Source organism: Pipra filicauda, unplaced genomic scaffold (assembly GCF_003945595.2).
Source record: "Pipra filicauda isolate LSUMZ 115617 unplaced genomic scaffold, ASM394559v2 scaffold1125_size27597_pilon, whole genome shotgun sequence".
NCBI lineage: Eukaryota > Metazoa > Chordata > Aves > Passeriformes > Pipridae > Pipra > Pipra filicauda.
Genome location: NW_024103569.1, coordinates 1 through 13735, shown reverse-complemented (window position 1 = coordinate 13735; position 13735 = coordinate 1). Strand labels below are relative to the sequence as shown.

Sequence of the window (13735 nt, the reverse complement as noted above, 5' to 3'; positions counted from 1 at the left end):
GTTCTTCCCCTCTCCCTTTACTTTGGACTCAAGCGGGGCCCAAGGAACACCACGTTGTTCATGCCCCAGGGTACTGGGTTATACATTTGGGTTTTGTGGGTTAAGACCAATTGTTTGTTTGTATGATTGTACTTACTGTATTATTTTAGTAAATTGTTATTCTGACTTATAATCTCTCCTTTGAGTTGAGTTCATTTCCCCTGCTGGTTAACTCTTAAACCAGCACAGCTGGGATCAGAGAGCTTCAGGAAAAGAGGGATCAGGTTGTGTTGGGATCAGAGAGCTCCAGGAAAAGAGGGATCAGGTTGTGTTGGGATCAAGCTGTGCTGGGAAAAGAGGGATCAGGTTGTGTTGGGATCAGGCTGTGCTGGGAAGAGGGATCAGAGACTGTTGGGACAGGAAGGATCAGGCTGTGTTGGGATCAGGCTGTGCTGGAAAAAGAGGGATCAGGCACTCTTGGGATAGGAAGGATCAGGCTGTGCTGGGAAAACAGGGATCAGGCTGTGATGGGATCAGGGTGTGTTGGGACAGGAAAAATCAGGCTGTGTTGGGATCAGGTTGTGTTGGGAAAAGAGGGATCAGGTTGTGTTGGGATCAGGTTGTGCTGGGAAAAAGGGATCAGGCACTGTTGGGATCAGGCTGTGTTGGGAAAAGAGGGATCAGGCACTGTTGGGATAAGGCTGTGTTGAGACAGGAGGGATCAGGCTGTGCTGGGATCAGGCTGTGTTGGGATCAGGCTGTGTTGGGATCAGGCTGTGTTGGGATCAGGCTGTGCTGGGATAGGAAGGATCAGGCTGTGCTGGGATCAGGCTGTGCTGGGACAGGGAGGATCAGGGTGTGTTTGGACAGGAAGGATCAGGCACTGTTGGGATCAGGCTGTGTTGGGAAAAGAGGGATCAGGCACTGTTGGGATCAGGCTGTGTTGGGAAAAGAGGGATCAGGCACTGTTGGGATCAGGCTGTGTTGGGAAAAGAGGGATCAGGCTGTGTTGAGATCAGGCTGTGTTGGGATCAGGCACTGTTAGGACAGGAGGGATCAGGCACTCTTGGGATCAAGCTGTGCTGGGAAAAGAGGGATCAGGCACTGTTGGGATCAGGCTGTGTTGGGATAGGAAGGATCAGGCTGTGTTGGGAAAAGAGGGATCAGGCTGTTTTGGGATCAGGCTGTGTTGTAAAAGAGGGATCAGGCTGTTTTGGGATCAGGCTGTGTTGTAAAAGAGGGATCAGGATGTTTTGGGATCAGGCACTGTTGGGATCAGGCTGTGCTGGGACAGGAAGGATCAGGCTGTGTTGGGAAAAGAGGATCAGGCACTGTTGGGATCAGGCTGTTTTGGGATCAGGCTGTGTTGGGATCAGGCTGTGTTGGGATCAGGCACTGGTGGGATCAGGCACTGGTGGGATCAGGCTGTGCTGGGACAGGGAGAAGGGTGAGGATGTGTCAGGATGAGGGTTCAACCCCCCCAGATTCCCCCCCCAGCCCCCCTGAGCTCTCCCTGTGCCCTGGCACCCCCCTGCAGGGAGGGGTTTGGGGACCTGAGCCAGCACAGAGCTCATGTCCAGGAGGAATCCCAACCCAAACACTCGTGTACCTTCCTGACGGCGTATTTGGGGTCGGTGGGAAGGATCAGCACGATCTTCCCGTCCCAGAACTCCGCCACAACTCGCTCTTTCTTCCAGCCCTGCCAGGGAGAGGGGGGAAAAACATCCCAGACAAACAAGGGAGGAGGGAGGAAGTGATTCAGGGAGGCCTCTGGCAGAGGCTGCTGGAACACGAACCGCTCCGGCTTTCGGGAATTAAGTCACATCCCATCCATCACCCAAACAACCCGAACTGCACTTCAGCCTCCCCTCTGGATACAAAAGGTTTGCCTGGCTGTACCTGGACAGGGAATGGTGGATATTCCAGGCTGGAAAAGCCCCTGGGGAACACGGAGCCCAACAATTCTCCCGTCACTTCCAGGGCCATCACTGATCCGTGTCCCCGAGTGCCACATCCACGGGGATTTCGGATCCCTCCAGGGTCGGGGACTCCACCCCCGTGCCAGGGCTGGAGAACCCTTTCCATGAAGGAATTTTTCCCAGCCTTTTTTTCCCCACCAGGAGGCTTTCCAGCCACTCCTTTGCCCAGCTTGGGGCATATTCCATGGGGTCGATCCGAGCGATCCAAGTGAAGGACGTGGCACTCATCGATTCCCACACCGTGGGGATCCAGCCTGTCCAGACCCCACTGCAGAGATTCCCGCCCTCAGGAGATCCACATCCCAGCCAATCCTGACCCCAGGCATCCCCTCACCACGTATCTGAGCCCCTCCAGGAACCTCTCGTGGTGCTGGATGTGCTGGGCCAGCTTGGGGCATTCCATGGGGTCGATCCGAGTTCCCCACACCACCTCCCTCCCACGGTCCTGTCCAGATCCCTCCACAGAGATTCCTGCCCTCAGGAGATCCACATCCCAGCCAATCCTGATGCCAGACATGCCCTCACCACGTATCTGAGCCCCTCCAGGAGCCTCTCGTGGTGCTGGATGTGCTGGGCCTCGTCCTCCGGGCTGGCGGCCGAGTAGATCATCCCGCAGGATTTGCACACGATGGCTCCAAAGTGCTTCTGCCCCGCGTCCTGAGGGGGAGAGACATCCAGGGGAACATTCCAGAGCTGCTGGGGCTCAGGGCTGAGGCTCCCAGTCGGCTCCAGGGGGAAGTGTTTGCCTCCAGATGAATTGGGAGGGACGGGGAATTATCCCCGCGGGGAACGGGGTGTTTGGGACGAGGGTGGAGGGAGATCAACTGAGGGGAAAAATGGGAAAGAGCCTCACAAAAATAATAAAAAAAAGCAAAACAAAAGGAAAACTGTAGGGTTTTGGTCAGCTCTCTGTAAATGAGTCATTTTTATCTGGGGAATAGAGGGAAGAGAAAGCTGTTTGGGTTCCCTAAACCCCTGGTTTTTACCTCAAATCCCCTCAGAGCCTCCCTCAAACTCCTCCAAAAACACCATTTTTACCCCAAATCCCCCAAAACAGATTAAAATCTGGACTTTTACCCTTATTTTCCCCTCAAGCTCCTCCAAATAATAACACTTTTACCCCAAATCCCCTCACAAACTCCCCAAAAATGCGGGCTTTACCCCAAATTCCCCCTCAAACTTTGAATAATGCCACTTTTACTACAAATCCCCCCCACACTCCCCAAAACCTCCCTAAAAATGTGACTTTTACCCCAAATCACCACTCCCAAAAACCTGATTTTTACTTCAAAACCTGATTTTGTCAGGAAGTCTCCTGAAACCTGATTTTTACCTCAAATCCCCTCAGATCCTTCCTCAAACTCTTCCAAACTCACCATTTTTAACCCAAATCCCTCCAATCGATTAAAATCAGGACTTTTACCCCAAATTCCCCCCCAAACTCAACAAAAATGCCACTTTTACCCCAAATTCCCTCACAAACTTCCCAAAAATGTAGGAGTTACCCCAAATTCCCTCTCAAACTCACCAAAACTGCCACCTCTATCCCAAATCCCTTCAAACTCCCTCAAAACTCATGAAAAATTTGAGTTCATCCCAGAATTCCCCTCGAAGTCACCAAAACCCTGTATTTTACCTCAAATCCCCTCAGAGCCTTCCTCAAACTCCTCCAAACCTGCCATTTTTACCCAAACCCCCCGAAATGGATTAAAATCGTGACTTTTACCCCAAATTCCCCCTCAAACTCATCAAAAATGCCACTTTTACCAAAAATCCCCTTCCAAACTCCCCAAAACATGGGGTTTACCCCCAATTCCCCCTCAAACTCACAAAAAACGCCACTTTTACCCCAAATCACCACTCAAAGTCCCCAAAAACCTGTTTTTTACCTTAAATCCCCTCAGATCCTTCCACAAACTGCTCCAACCCCGCCACTGCTACCCCAAACCCCCTGAAAGGAATTAAAATCAGGACTTTTACCCCAAATTCCCCCTCAAACTCACCAAAAATGCCACTTTCAGCCCAAGTTCCCTCAGACTCCCCTAAAACTCACTGAAAATACAACTTTTACCCCGAATCACCCCTCAAAGTCCCCAAACCCCTGTTTTTTACCTCAAATCCCCTCAGAGCCTTCCTCCAACTGCTCCAAACCTGCCATTTTTACCCCAAGTCCCCTCACAAACTCCTCAAAAACGTGCCTTTTACCCCAAATTCCTCCTTAAACTCATCACAGCCCACGCTTTCGCCCCAAATCCCCTCACACTACCCCAAAACTCACCAAAATTGCAACTTTTACCCTGAATCACCCCTCAAAGTCCCCAAACCCCTGTTTTTTACCTCAAATCCCCTCAGAGCCTTCCTCCAACTGCTCCAAACCCGCCATTTTTACCCCAAATCCCCTCACAAACTCCTCAAAAACACCACTTTTGCCCCAAATCCCCTCCCACTCCCCAAAAACATGGGTTTTACCTGAAATTCCCCCTCAAGCTCCCTGAAAACACCATTTTAACCCAAAATCCCCTCACAAACTCTCCAAAAACGTGGCTTTTACCCCAAATTCCCCCTTAAACTCATCACAGCCCACGCTTTCACCCCAAATCCCCTCACACTACCCCAAACCTCACCAAAATTGCAACTTTTACCCCGAATCACCCCTCAAAGTCCCCAAAACCCTGTTTTTTACCTCAAATCCCCTCAGAGCCTTCCTCCAACTGCTCCAAACCTGCCATTTTTACCCCAAGTCCCCTCACAAACTCCTCAAAAACACCACTTTTGCCCCAAATCCCCTCCCACTCCCCAAAAACATGGGTTTCACCTGAAATTCCCCCTCAAGCTCCCTGAAAACACCACTTTGACCCGAAATCCTCTCACAAACTCCTCAAAAACGTGGCTTTTACCCCAAATTCCCCCTTAAACTCATCACAGCCCACGCTTTCACCCCAAATCCCCTCACACTACCCCAAACCTCACCAAAATTGCAACTTTTACCCCGAATCACCCCTCAAAGTCCCCAAAACCCTGTTTTTTACCTCAAATCCCCTCAGAGCCTTCCTCCAACTGCTCCAAACCCGCCATTTTTACCCCAAATCCCCTCACAAGCTCCCTAAAAACATGTTTTTTTGCCAAAACCCGTTTCTTTGGTAAAACCCCCCCACCTTTACCATCAATTTGGAGTTAAAATTGTGGGAGCTCCTTTTTTTTTTTTTTACCCCAATTTTTCGGGTTTAAACTGAGGGGAAAAAAACCCCCTTTTCCTTCATTTTAAGGGGACTAAATTGAATTTAAAGTGTTTCTCAGGAGGGAGCTGCTCCCAGCTGCCCATTCCTGATTCCTGCTCCCATTTCCAGCTCGGAGCCCCCTCTGCTCCCCCAGGAAGCCGTGGGAAAGGGAAATCATCCGGCCAAATCCTCTGGAATCCACGAAGCCTTGGCTGAGCTTCCTGATATTTTATTAAATATAAATAAATATCCATAAATCCCTGTGGAATTCCCCAAGTGTTAATCCCAGGGAAACCACAGCAATGGGTTTTCCAGCTGCTGCCACGCGTTAAGCTGCCCAGCAGCTCCTTTTGGGATTCCCTCGTGGAATATTCCGGGTTTCCTCATCCCAAAATTCCCCGCCCCAGGACCCAGCACATCCTTACAATGATCATCTGATCCCTGGAACCTCTGCAGAGCTCCTTGGCCTTCCTGCTTTTCTGGGAGGTGTGAGGGACTTTTCCAGGCGGGCTGCTCCCAAATGGAGGTGGAATCTCATCCAGCGGCCTGGAAACCACGGAAAACAGAGGGAAAAGAGTTAATTGTCGGGATTCCAGAGCATTTCAGGGAGAGCAAAGCTTTCCAGGAGTTGTGGAGGGAGGATCCAGGAAAAGCCATAATTGGATAAAAGGTTAATTAACTCTGGATTAAGGATCTTTGCCATCCTAATCCCAAGATTTTGGAAATCCAGCGGCAAACTGAAGGGATAAACAGCAAAGTGAGGAGCAGAGGGTGAGATCCAAGAATGGAACAGTGGAAGGTTCCCAGCTCATGGGATGGGATGGGATGAGCTTTGAGGTCCCTTCCCACACCTGATCCAGGTGGGATACCTGGACAAAGCCAAGGATAAGGGATGTGGAAACACCTGGAATCACCAGGTGTGGATCCAGGCATGGGAGAGCTGGGAACGTCCACCTGGAGAAGAGAAGGATCCAGGAAAACCTTGGAGCCCCTTCCAGTGCCTAAAGGGGCTCCAGGAGAGCTGGAGAGGGTGTGGAATGACGGGACAAGGAGGGAACAGCTTCCCACTGCCAGAGGGCTGATGGGATACTGGGAAGGAATCCTTCCCTGGGAAGGGACACTTAAACAATCCCAAAGCGTGGAATTCCAGTGGTTGTCCAGCGACCCTGGAAAGCCCGGGAATGAATCTCATGGAAGGGGTGGAATTAATTTGGAGCCACACCAAACGGTTCCACAGCTCTGGACCCCGAGGAGAACTTCCAGAGCACAAAGCACATCCCGCGGGAAAAGCTGGAGCTCATCGGCTCTCCCAGGGGACGACGGGAAATCCAGAAGTGCTTTGGAAGTTCCTGGCAAACAGCGGGATTTTCCATGTTTTCCAGGGCTCCACGGGAGGTGTCCGGAAAAGCCAAGGGAGGAGGCAAAGCAAACATTGGAACCAGATCCCTTCCAGCAGCCGGGGAGAACGGGAGCCAGGAGTTTGGGAACGTTTATTTTGGCTCCTTCGGGAGCGACTGGAACTGGTTTGGTTGGATGTCCACAGTGAACTCGGCTCGGGAGGGGTTTTGTTGGGAACAAAACGGGTTTAGGATGAGGGATGGGAGGTTTGGGTGGGAGATTGGGAAGGGATTCCTGGCTGGGAGGGTGGGGAGGGGCCGGGATGGAATTCCCAGAGAAGCTGTGGCTGCCCCTGGATCCCTGGGATTGTCCAAGGCCAGGCTGGATTCCCTGGGATAGCGGGAGGTGTCCCTGAACATGGAATGGGATTGTCCTTAAGTTCCCTTCCCACCCAAACCATTCCAGCATTCCAGGATAAAGGACACTCAGGATCCAGTCAGAGGGGTTTTTATGGAATGTGGGGATGGAAAAGGCAGGAAAGGGGAAGGGAGACCCTGCCCTGAGTGCCGAGATTCCCAGGGAACCCCCTTGTTCCCGGAACTCCTTCCCAGGGAGGAGCTGGGCTGGGGCTGGATCCAATGGCAGGCTCTGGCTCCAGGCTGGGAGAGCTGGGAATGGCCAGGCTGGATTTGGGAAGGATCCCGGGAGAGCTTGGAGCACATTCCAGAGCCTGAAGGGGCTCCAGGAGAGCTGGAGAGGGCCTGGGGATCAGGGCCTGGAATGCCAGGCCCCAGGGAATGGATCCCAGTGGGAAAGGGGAGATTTGGGGGGGAGATTGGGAAGGGATTCCTGGCTGGGAGGGTGGGGAGGGGCTGGGCTGGAATTCCCAGAGAAGCTGGGGCTGCCCCTGGATCCCTGGCAGTGTCCAAGGCCGGGTTGGATCCCCTGGGATAGCGGGAGGTGTCCCTGTTCCAGGTGGACCTGGATGAGCTCTGCTGTCCCTTCCCACCCAACCCATTCCCAGGATCCACCCAAACCCCCCCAGGGCTGGGGCATTCCCGGGATGAGGGTACCCCGGGATCAAAACATCCCCCTGTCCCAAGGATTCCATCACTCCTGGAGAGACTGGAACGGGATCTCACCTTTTCTTGCTGGCCAGGGCTGCAGAGAATATGGGATACACCACGGCTTTGGAGGGAGAAGCTGGAAAAAACAAGTGGAATTTCGTGGTTTAGGGTCATTTTCCTTTGCAGGACACACGGAAACAGCAATTCCAACCCCAACCTGGCTTCCCAGTGGCCAAACCCCCCTGGAATTCCTGTTTTCCTGGCTATTAATTAAGATTTTTAATCGGGAGGTTTCTCCACTTCCCATAATTTTGGCCCAAACAGCCCCGGACCTGAGGCTTCCTCTTCCCAGAAAAACTGGGAAGCAACGAGTGCAAAGTTACAGCTGAAAACTGCAAGTTTCGGGATAATTCAGCAAAAACTTTGGGAATATTTATTAATTGGGAATATTTTTGATGATTTTTGATGATATTTTTGATGATTTTTGATGCTTTTTGATGATATTTTTGATGATTTTTGATGATATTTTTGATGATTTTTGATGATTTATTACTTGGGAATGTTTTTGCCCTGGGGTTTAAAAAGTTTGGGGTTTGTGTTGTCTGATGCTTATTTTTGATTGGATTCCCAAACAAGGAGCCCTCAGGAATTACAGGAATGTAGGGAATGTAGTGGTTTGAACCTTGTTTTCCCCAGAGGCTGGGAGAAGTGGTAGACCCCAAGGGGTGGAAACCCCTGGAAGTTTTGAAGTTCTGCCCAATGGGCGCTCCTGCAGAAATGTAAACATACCACAACCAGACCGGAAAAGAAGAGTTGTAGTTTTGGTTGTTGTAGGAGAGGTGGCCATGTTGTAGAGCCACGAGGTAGGGGCTCTGAGCCCCTTGGGCCCTCTGGGCCTCCCAGCCCCTGGCTGGGGGGCTGCAGGGACCTGGAACAGCATAAAGCTGGGCTAGGTGCCTGTAGTTATGCCGGGAGATGTTTTCTCCATGGGCACAGAGCAGCAGCCGACGCTGACCAGAGAAACGGTGGCAGAGAGCCAGAGATAAGAACCTGAACTGAAGAAGCAGCAGAAGCAACATGCAGCACTGCAGAGGAGACTCCTGGAAGGAGAGTCGAGGCAAGGAGAGCCAGCAGCTGAGAGCTACAGAGTTCTTGGGGGTAAGACTGATACCAGATCCCCAAAACTCCTTTGAGACCTCCTGGAAGGAGGAAGATGATAGACTCTTACTTGAAAGAGCCTTGAAGTGCGACATGCACTGTAGAAAGGAGCTCGAGAGCTCCGAGAGGAATGCAGGGGGAGTTGACCTTGGCTCTCCCCCCCCTCGCACTGCTGCCACGGTGGCAGCCTGAGAGACAGGGCACAGAGGCCCTGCAAGAGATACCAGACCGTCACGAAGAACCCCCTGTGTCTTCGTGATATGACGTGGTGATACGACCTTGTCTGGGGTTACGAAGACCACGGAAGACCCCTCGGTTGTGAGGCGATGGGGCCGGGGGAGCTTGAATACCTCCCTCGTGGACGCTGGCAGAAATCCAGCTATCAGCTGCTGCATGAGATGAGAAGAAACCTGCTGCCTCAGAAGATGCTGCTGTTCAGAGACTGGAAGGGATCTGTCCTTCTTTCCCTCCTGGACTTTTATTTGGAGGGGAGAAGAGATTTGATCCATTGTAAATACATATGTCATGGTAGAGATAGTTTGTGATCATGTGTATAATGTGATATGGTATTTATTTGTACAGTCATTGTAATATATTCCCTTTCCCCACTTTGAGTCTGGTGTGTTTTGTCTGGAAAAACCCATCTCACATTAGGTTGAGATGTGAGAGGAGGAATGGAGCTAGGGAATTGGATGTTGAGGCTATCTCAAACCATGACAGGAAGCAGAGGAGTGGCTCTAAAGCTTCCCAAAAAAACCATTCCATGGGGGTGTTTTCCAGAGAACAACTAAAAATACCTTGGGAATGTCAGCAGTGGAAAAAGAGTGATGAAAATCCCAATAAATGACAAAAAACCCAAGAGCTTCCCGGAAATCCGGGATTTTAGGGGGCCAGGACACTTCTTGGGAAAGGGCCCAGCAGGGAAATAACACCGGGAAAACTTTGGGAATGAGGATTTGATCCAGAGGTGGAGACAGCAGGAAGCCCAGGGAATGTCGTTCCTCGGGACAAGGAGCTGGGAAAAGGGGAGACTTTAAGAACAAGATTCCAAAAATGGAGGAATAAATTCCCAAGTGGAGCGAAATTAAAGGGAAAGGGAGGAAAAAAAACCCCTCAGGAATGTTGCTGATTCCTTCAAGGAACAGAATAAGGGCGGATGGGCCAGGAAAAAAAGTGGGATAAGAGGCAAACAGGGGTAAATCCTGACCTGGGAACTCAGGGAATCCAAAGGGAATAAAAAGCCGAGGGAAAGGTGGGTGAAACACCAGGAAAACCCCCGGGAATGGCGAGAGGAAAACAAAGGATTCCAAGGAATGGAATGTGGTTTTATTCCCATTGTTTAGGAAAGGATCAGCTGGGACAGAAAGGAGGGATGAAACCCCACAGAGGGAGGAATTCCACAGGGGGCGAGGCTGGAATTGGGAATGCTGCCTGTTTTTAACAGGGAAAACATGGGAAAAAAGCAGGGAATTGGGGGGAAAACACCAGGAGTTCTGGCACTGGAGGAGGCAGCAGGGAGAGAACAAAAGGCTGTTTTTCCCTGATAAACCAACATTTAACCCAATAACACCTCGACAATGATTTAATCCTTGTTGTTATCCGTCGGAATTCCCGCCGGGAAAAATAATGAGCGTCTTTGTCCGTGTCGCTGTGGGAGTTTGGGGATCATTTTGGGCACAGAGGGGGGGTAAAAGTTTAACTGTAGAGACATTTTTGGGTTAAAAAGGGTCAGGTCGGGATAAAAAGGGGGGAAAACTCAACATTCCAGGGAAAACTCAGGGATGGGGATGGGGGGGGGGTTGGAACTGTGGAGGAATTGTGTGGAAATCAAGGAAAAATTCCCTTCCTGCTAATTGGGGGCTTGTAAGGATTGTGGGGGGGGGGAGGTTTGTTTGGGAATATCCCACCGGGAAAAATAAAGGAAGGAGTCCAATGCCTCAAAGTCTGGATGGAAAAAGGGGAAGCAGGAAGATCCAGGGAAACGATCCAGCGAGGAATGAACGGGGAAAAATGTCATTAAAAGTGATTTCCCAAATTTTCCCGGGAACGGGCAGGTTAGAGGGATAAAAGGAATTCCCCTGGGGATCAAAACTGAAAGGAATCCATGAAATCCCCCTCATTTCATTTATTATCCTTGTTAAACACTGGGATTGTGGGACAGCATGGGACTCAGGGCTGATCCCGCTGGGAAAAGCGGGCGAAGACATTCCCAAAGATTTTTCTGGCTCGTTTTCCCCCAGCACAGAAAACTCCTGGATTAAAGCAGGACCAGGAAAAACCCAACTCACCCTGTTTGTTCCCTCTGGGGGGAGATTGGCTGGAAAGGACGACACAATCCCGGGATTCCCAGCCTGGAGAGGAGCTGGGCCCATCAGCGCCCTGGAAAAGAGCACGAGGGGTTTCAGGGACAAAAGGAAAACTTGGATCTGAGGTGGGGCAACGGTTGGATTTGATGGTCCCAAAGGTCTTCTCCGAGCAAATCCCAGAGAAGCTGTGGCTGCCCCTGGATCCCTGGGAATGTCCAAGGCCAGGTTGGACAACCTGGGATAGTGGGAGGTGTCCCTGCCCATGGAATGGGATGGGATTTAAGGGAAGGGATTTAAACTATTCTGGGATCCTGTGATTCCATGGAGTTGGAGGATGCTTCAGGCTGGGATTGCTCCAGGTTGGGTTTAGAGCCAGAGCCCTTGGAGCACATTCCAGAGCCTGAAGGGGCTCCAGGAGAGCTGGAGAGGGACTGGGGACAAGGCCTGGAGGGACAGCACACAGGGAATGGATCCCACTGCCAGAGGGCAGGGAGAGATGGGAGATGGGGAAGGGATTCCTGGCTGGGAGGGTGAGGAGGGGCTGGGCTGGAATTCCCAGAGAAGCTGTGGCTGCCCCTGGATCCCTGGGAGTGTCCAAGGCCAGGCTGGATTCCCTGGGATAGCGGGAGCTGTCCCTGAACATGGAATGGGATGGTCCTTAAGTTCCCTTCCCACCCAAACCATTCCAGGATTCCAGGATAAAGGACACTCAGAATCCACTCAGAGGGATTTTTCTGGAATGTGGGGATGGAAAAGGCAGGAAAGGGGAAGGGAGACCCTGCCCTGAGTGCCGAGATTCCCAGGGAACCCCCTTGTTCCCTGAACTCCTTCCCAGGGAGGAGCTGGGCTGGGGCTGGATCCAATGGCAGGCTCTGGCTCCAGGCTGGGAGAGCTGGGAATGGCCAGGCTGGAGAAGGGAAGGATCCCGGGAGAGCTTGGAGCACATTCCAGAGCCTGAAGGGGCTCCAGGAGAGCTGGAGAGGGACTGGGGACAAGGGATGCAGGGACAGGACCCAAGGAATGGATCCCAGTGCCAGAGGGCAGGGAGAGATGGGACACTGGGAAGGAATCCCTGGCACCCTTTCCCACCCCCGGAGCCGTGTCCGTGCCCAGGATCAGGATCAGGATCAGCAGCTCCAGGCCCAGCCGGGGCCGTTCCGGCAAAACAAGTGTCGAAATTCCCGGAAAAGTCCCCAGTTTGGGACTGAAGCCCAGTTTGGGAGCAGTTTTGCCGTGTCTGGTCCGTGACTTCACCGTCTGGGAAGGGCAGGGCCGGGAAAAAACCCGAGAGCGGCTCCGGGAGGGGCCGAGTCTTCCAAGGAAAACCTTTTTTCCCCGTCCCCTTTGGAGCCGAGGTTTCCCGGGAAAAGCCCCCAGGCCTCTTCTCCTGATCCCCCCCCAGAGCTCAGGCCTGGCCACGCTCCTGACAACTCCAAAGAACTGAGGGAAAAGAAAGCTTAAAAATCCCTTCTCCAGCTTTTTTTTCCACAGGGGAAAAAAAGAAAACAACAAACAGGGGGATGAGACGGGTTGTTTTCCTTGGAAAAAAAGATCCTGCTGAGAGCTGAGAGCTTTCCCTTCCAGCCACAGGCACTGGAATGTTTCCCGGCACTGAGAGGAATTCCTGCTGTTTATCCCGGTTTTACACCTTCCCAAGGCAGGCAGGAGGGAAGAATCCAGGGATATCTGCAATTATGGGAGCTGGTTTAATCCCAGCAGCTCCCAGACTTACCCCGTCTCCCTCCGCTCCGGACCTGGAAGCGCAGGGCACATTCCCAGTTTTCCCTGGAGATGCTTCTCCTCCGTGTCCCGGCTCTCCCGGATTCCCGGAGCTCTCCCTGTTCTCCCTGCCCTCCTCCTGGGAATCAGGAATCCTTGGGGACACCCCCCTCTCCTCCTCCGGGGGGGTTTCTCCTCCACCCTCGGGCTCCGCGTTTTCCGCCGGCTCCTCGTTGTCCCGCGGGGATTTGGGAAGGGCCTGGAGAGCCCTGGGGTCTCCGGGGTTTTTCCTGGAGTGGGATTTCTTCCCGGCAGCGAAAAAAGCCGCTCCCAGCCGGAGCTTCAGGGCCGGTTTCACCCTCATGCTCAGCACCCGGAAGGGAGAATCCATCTTTTTCCGGACCAGGCAATTCCCGGCTTCCCTCTCCGCGCTCGCCTTTCCCGCCGGGATCTCTCCCTTGGTTTTCTTCGGCTTTGGGACGCTCTGGCCCCGTTTGGGATTCGGGGCGTGTTTGGCCGCCTTGGGCTTGGGATTCCTGCCCCCATTCCCGCTGCAATTCCCGCTGCTGTTCCCCACCCTGCCCGGAGCCGGGACATTCCCGTCCCCGCTCCTCCTTCCCAAAACCTGGATCTCCTGGAGCTTCTTCCTCTCCACGGGGTCCACGTAGTTCTTCCCTTTGCCATAAAAAGCCCCCACGGGCACGTGGGGCTTGGAGGAGGAGGAGGAGCTGAGGGATGATTTCCCGGGAGATTCCCCCTGGAGCGGGGAGATCTCCAACCTCCTGGGAATCCCCGTTTTCCCCGGGACATCCCTGTTTTCCTTCGTCTCGTCCCCGGAGCCGGGAGACCAGCGGATCTGGGAAGCAAAGCGCTTGTTGCCGGGTTTCCGGGAGGGGGAAGGAGCCTCGGGAAAGGCTCTGATCCGTTTCCTCACGGGGGTCTGGAAGGCCGAGGGGGAACTGCGGGGGAAA

At 52.8% G+C, this 13735-nt stretch overlaps 1 protein-coding gene across 1 annotated transcript; it reads right to left on the bottom strand.

Moving 5' to 3' along the window:
• Window positions 1-1521: 1521 nt before the first annotated feature.
• LOC113984024 (N-acetyltransferase ESCO2-like) lies at window positions 1522-13719 on the bottom strand (the record flags this gene model as incomplete). Its single annotated transcript, XM_039382863.1, has 6 exons — window positions 1522-1678; window positions 2484-2615; window positions 5602-5722; window positions 7657-7717; window positions 11028-11118; window positions 12778-13719. Coding segments are annotated over 6 exons (1476 nt in total), but the record flags the coding sequence as incomplete, so codon positions are not given.
• Between the last annotated feature and the right edge of the window lie 16 nt (window positions 13720-13735).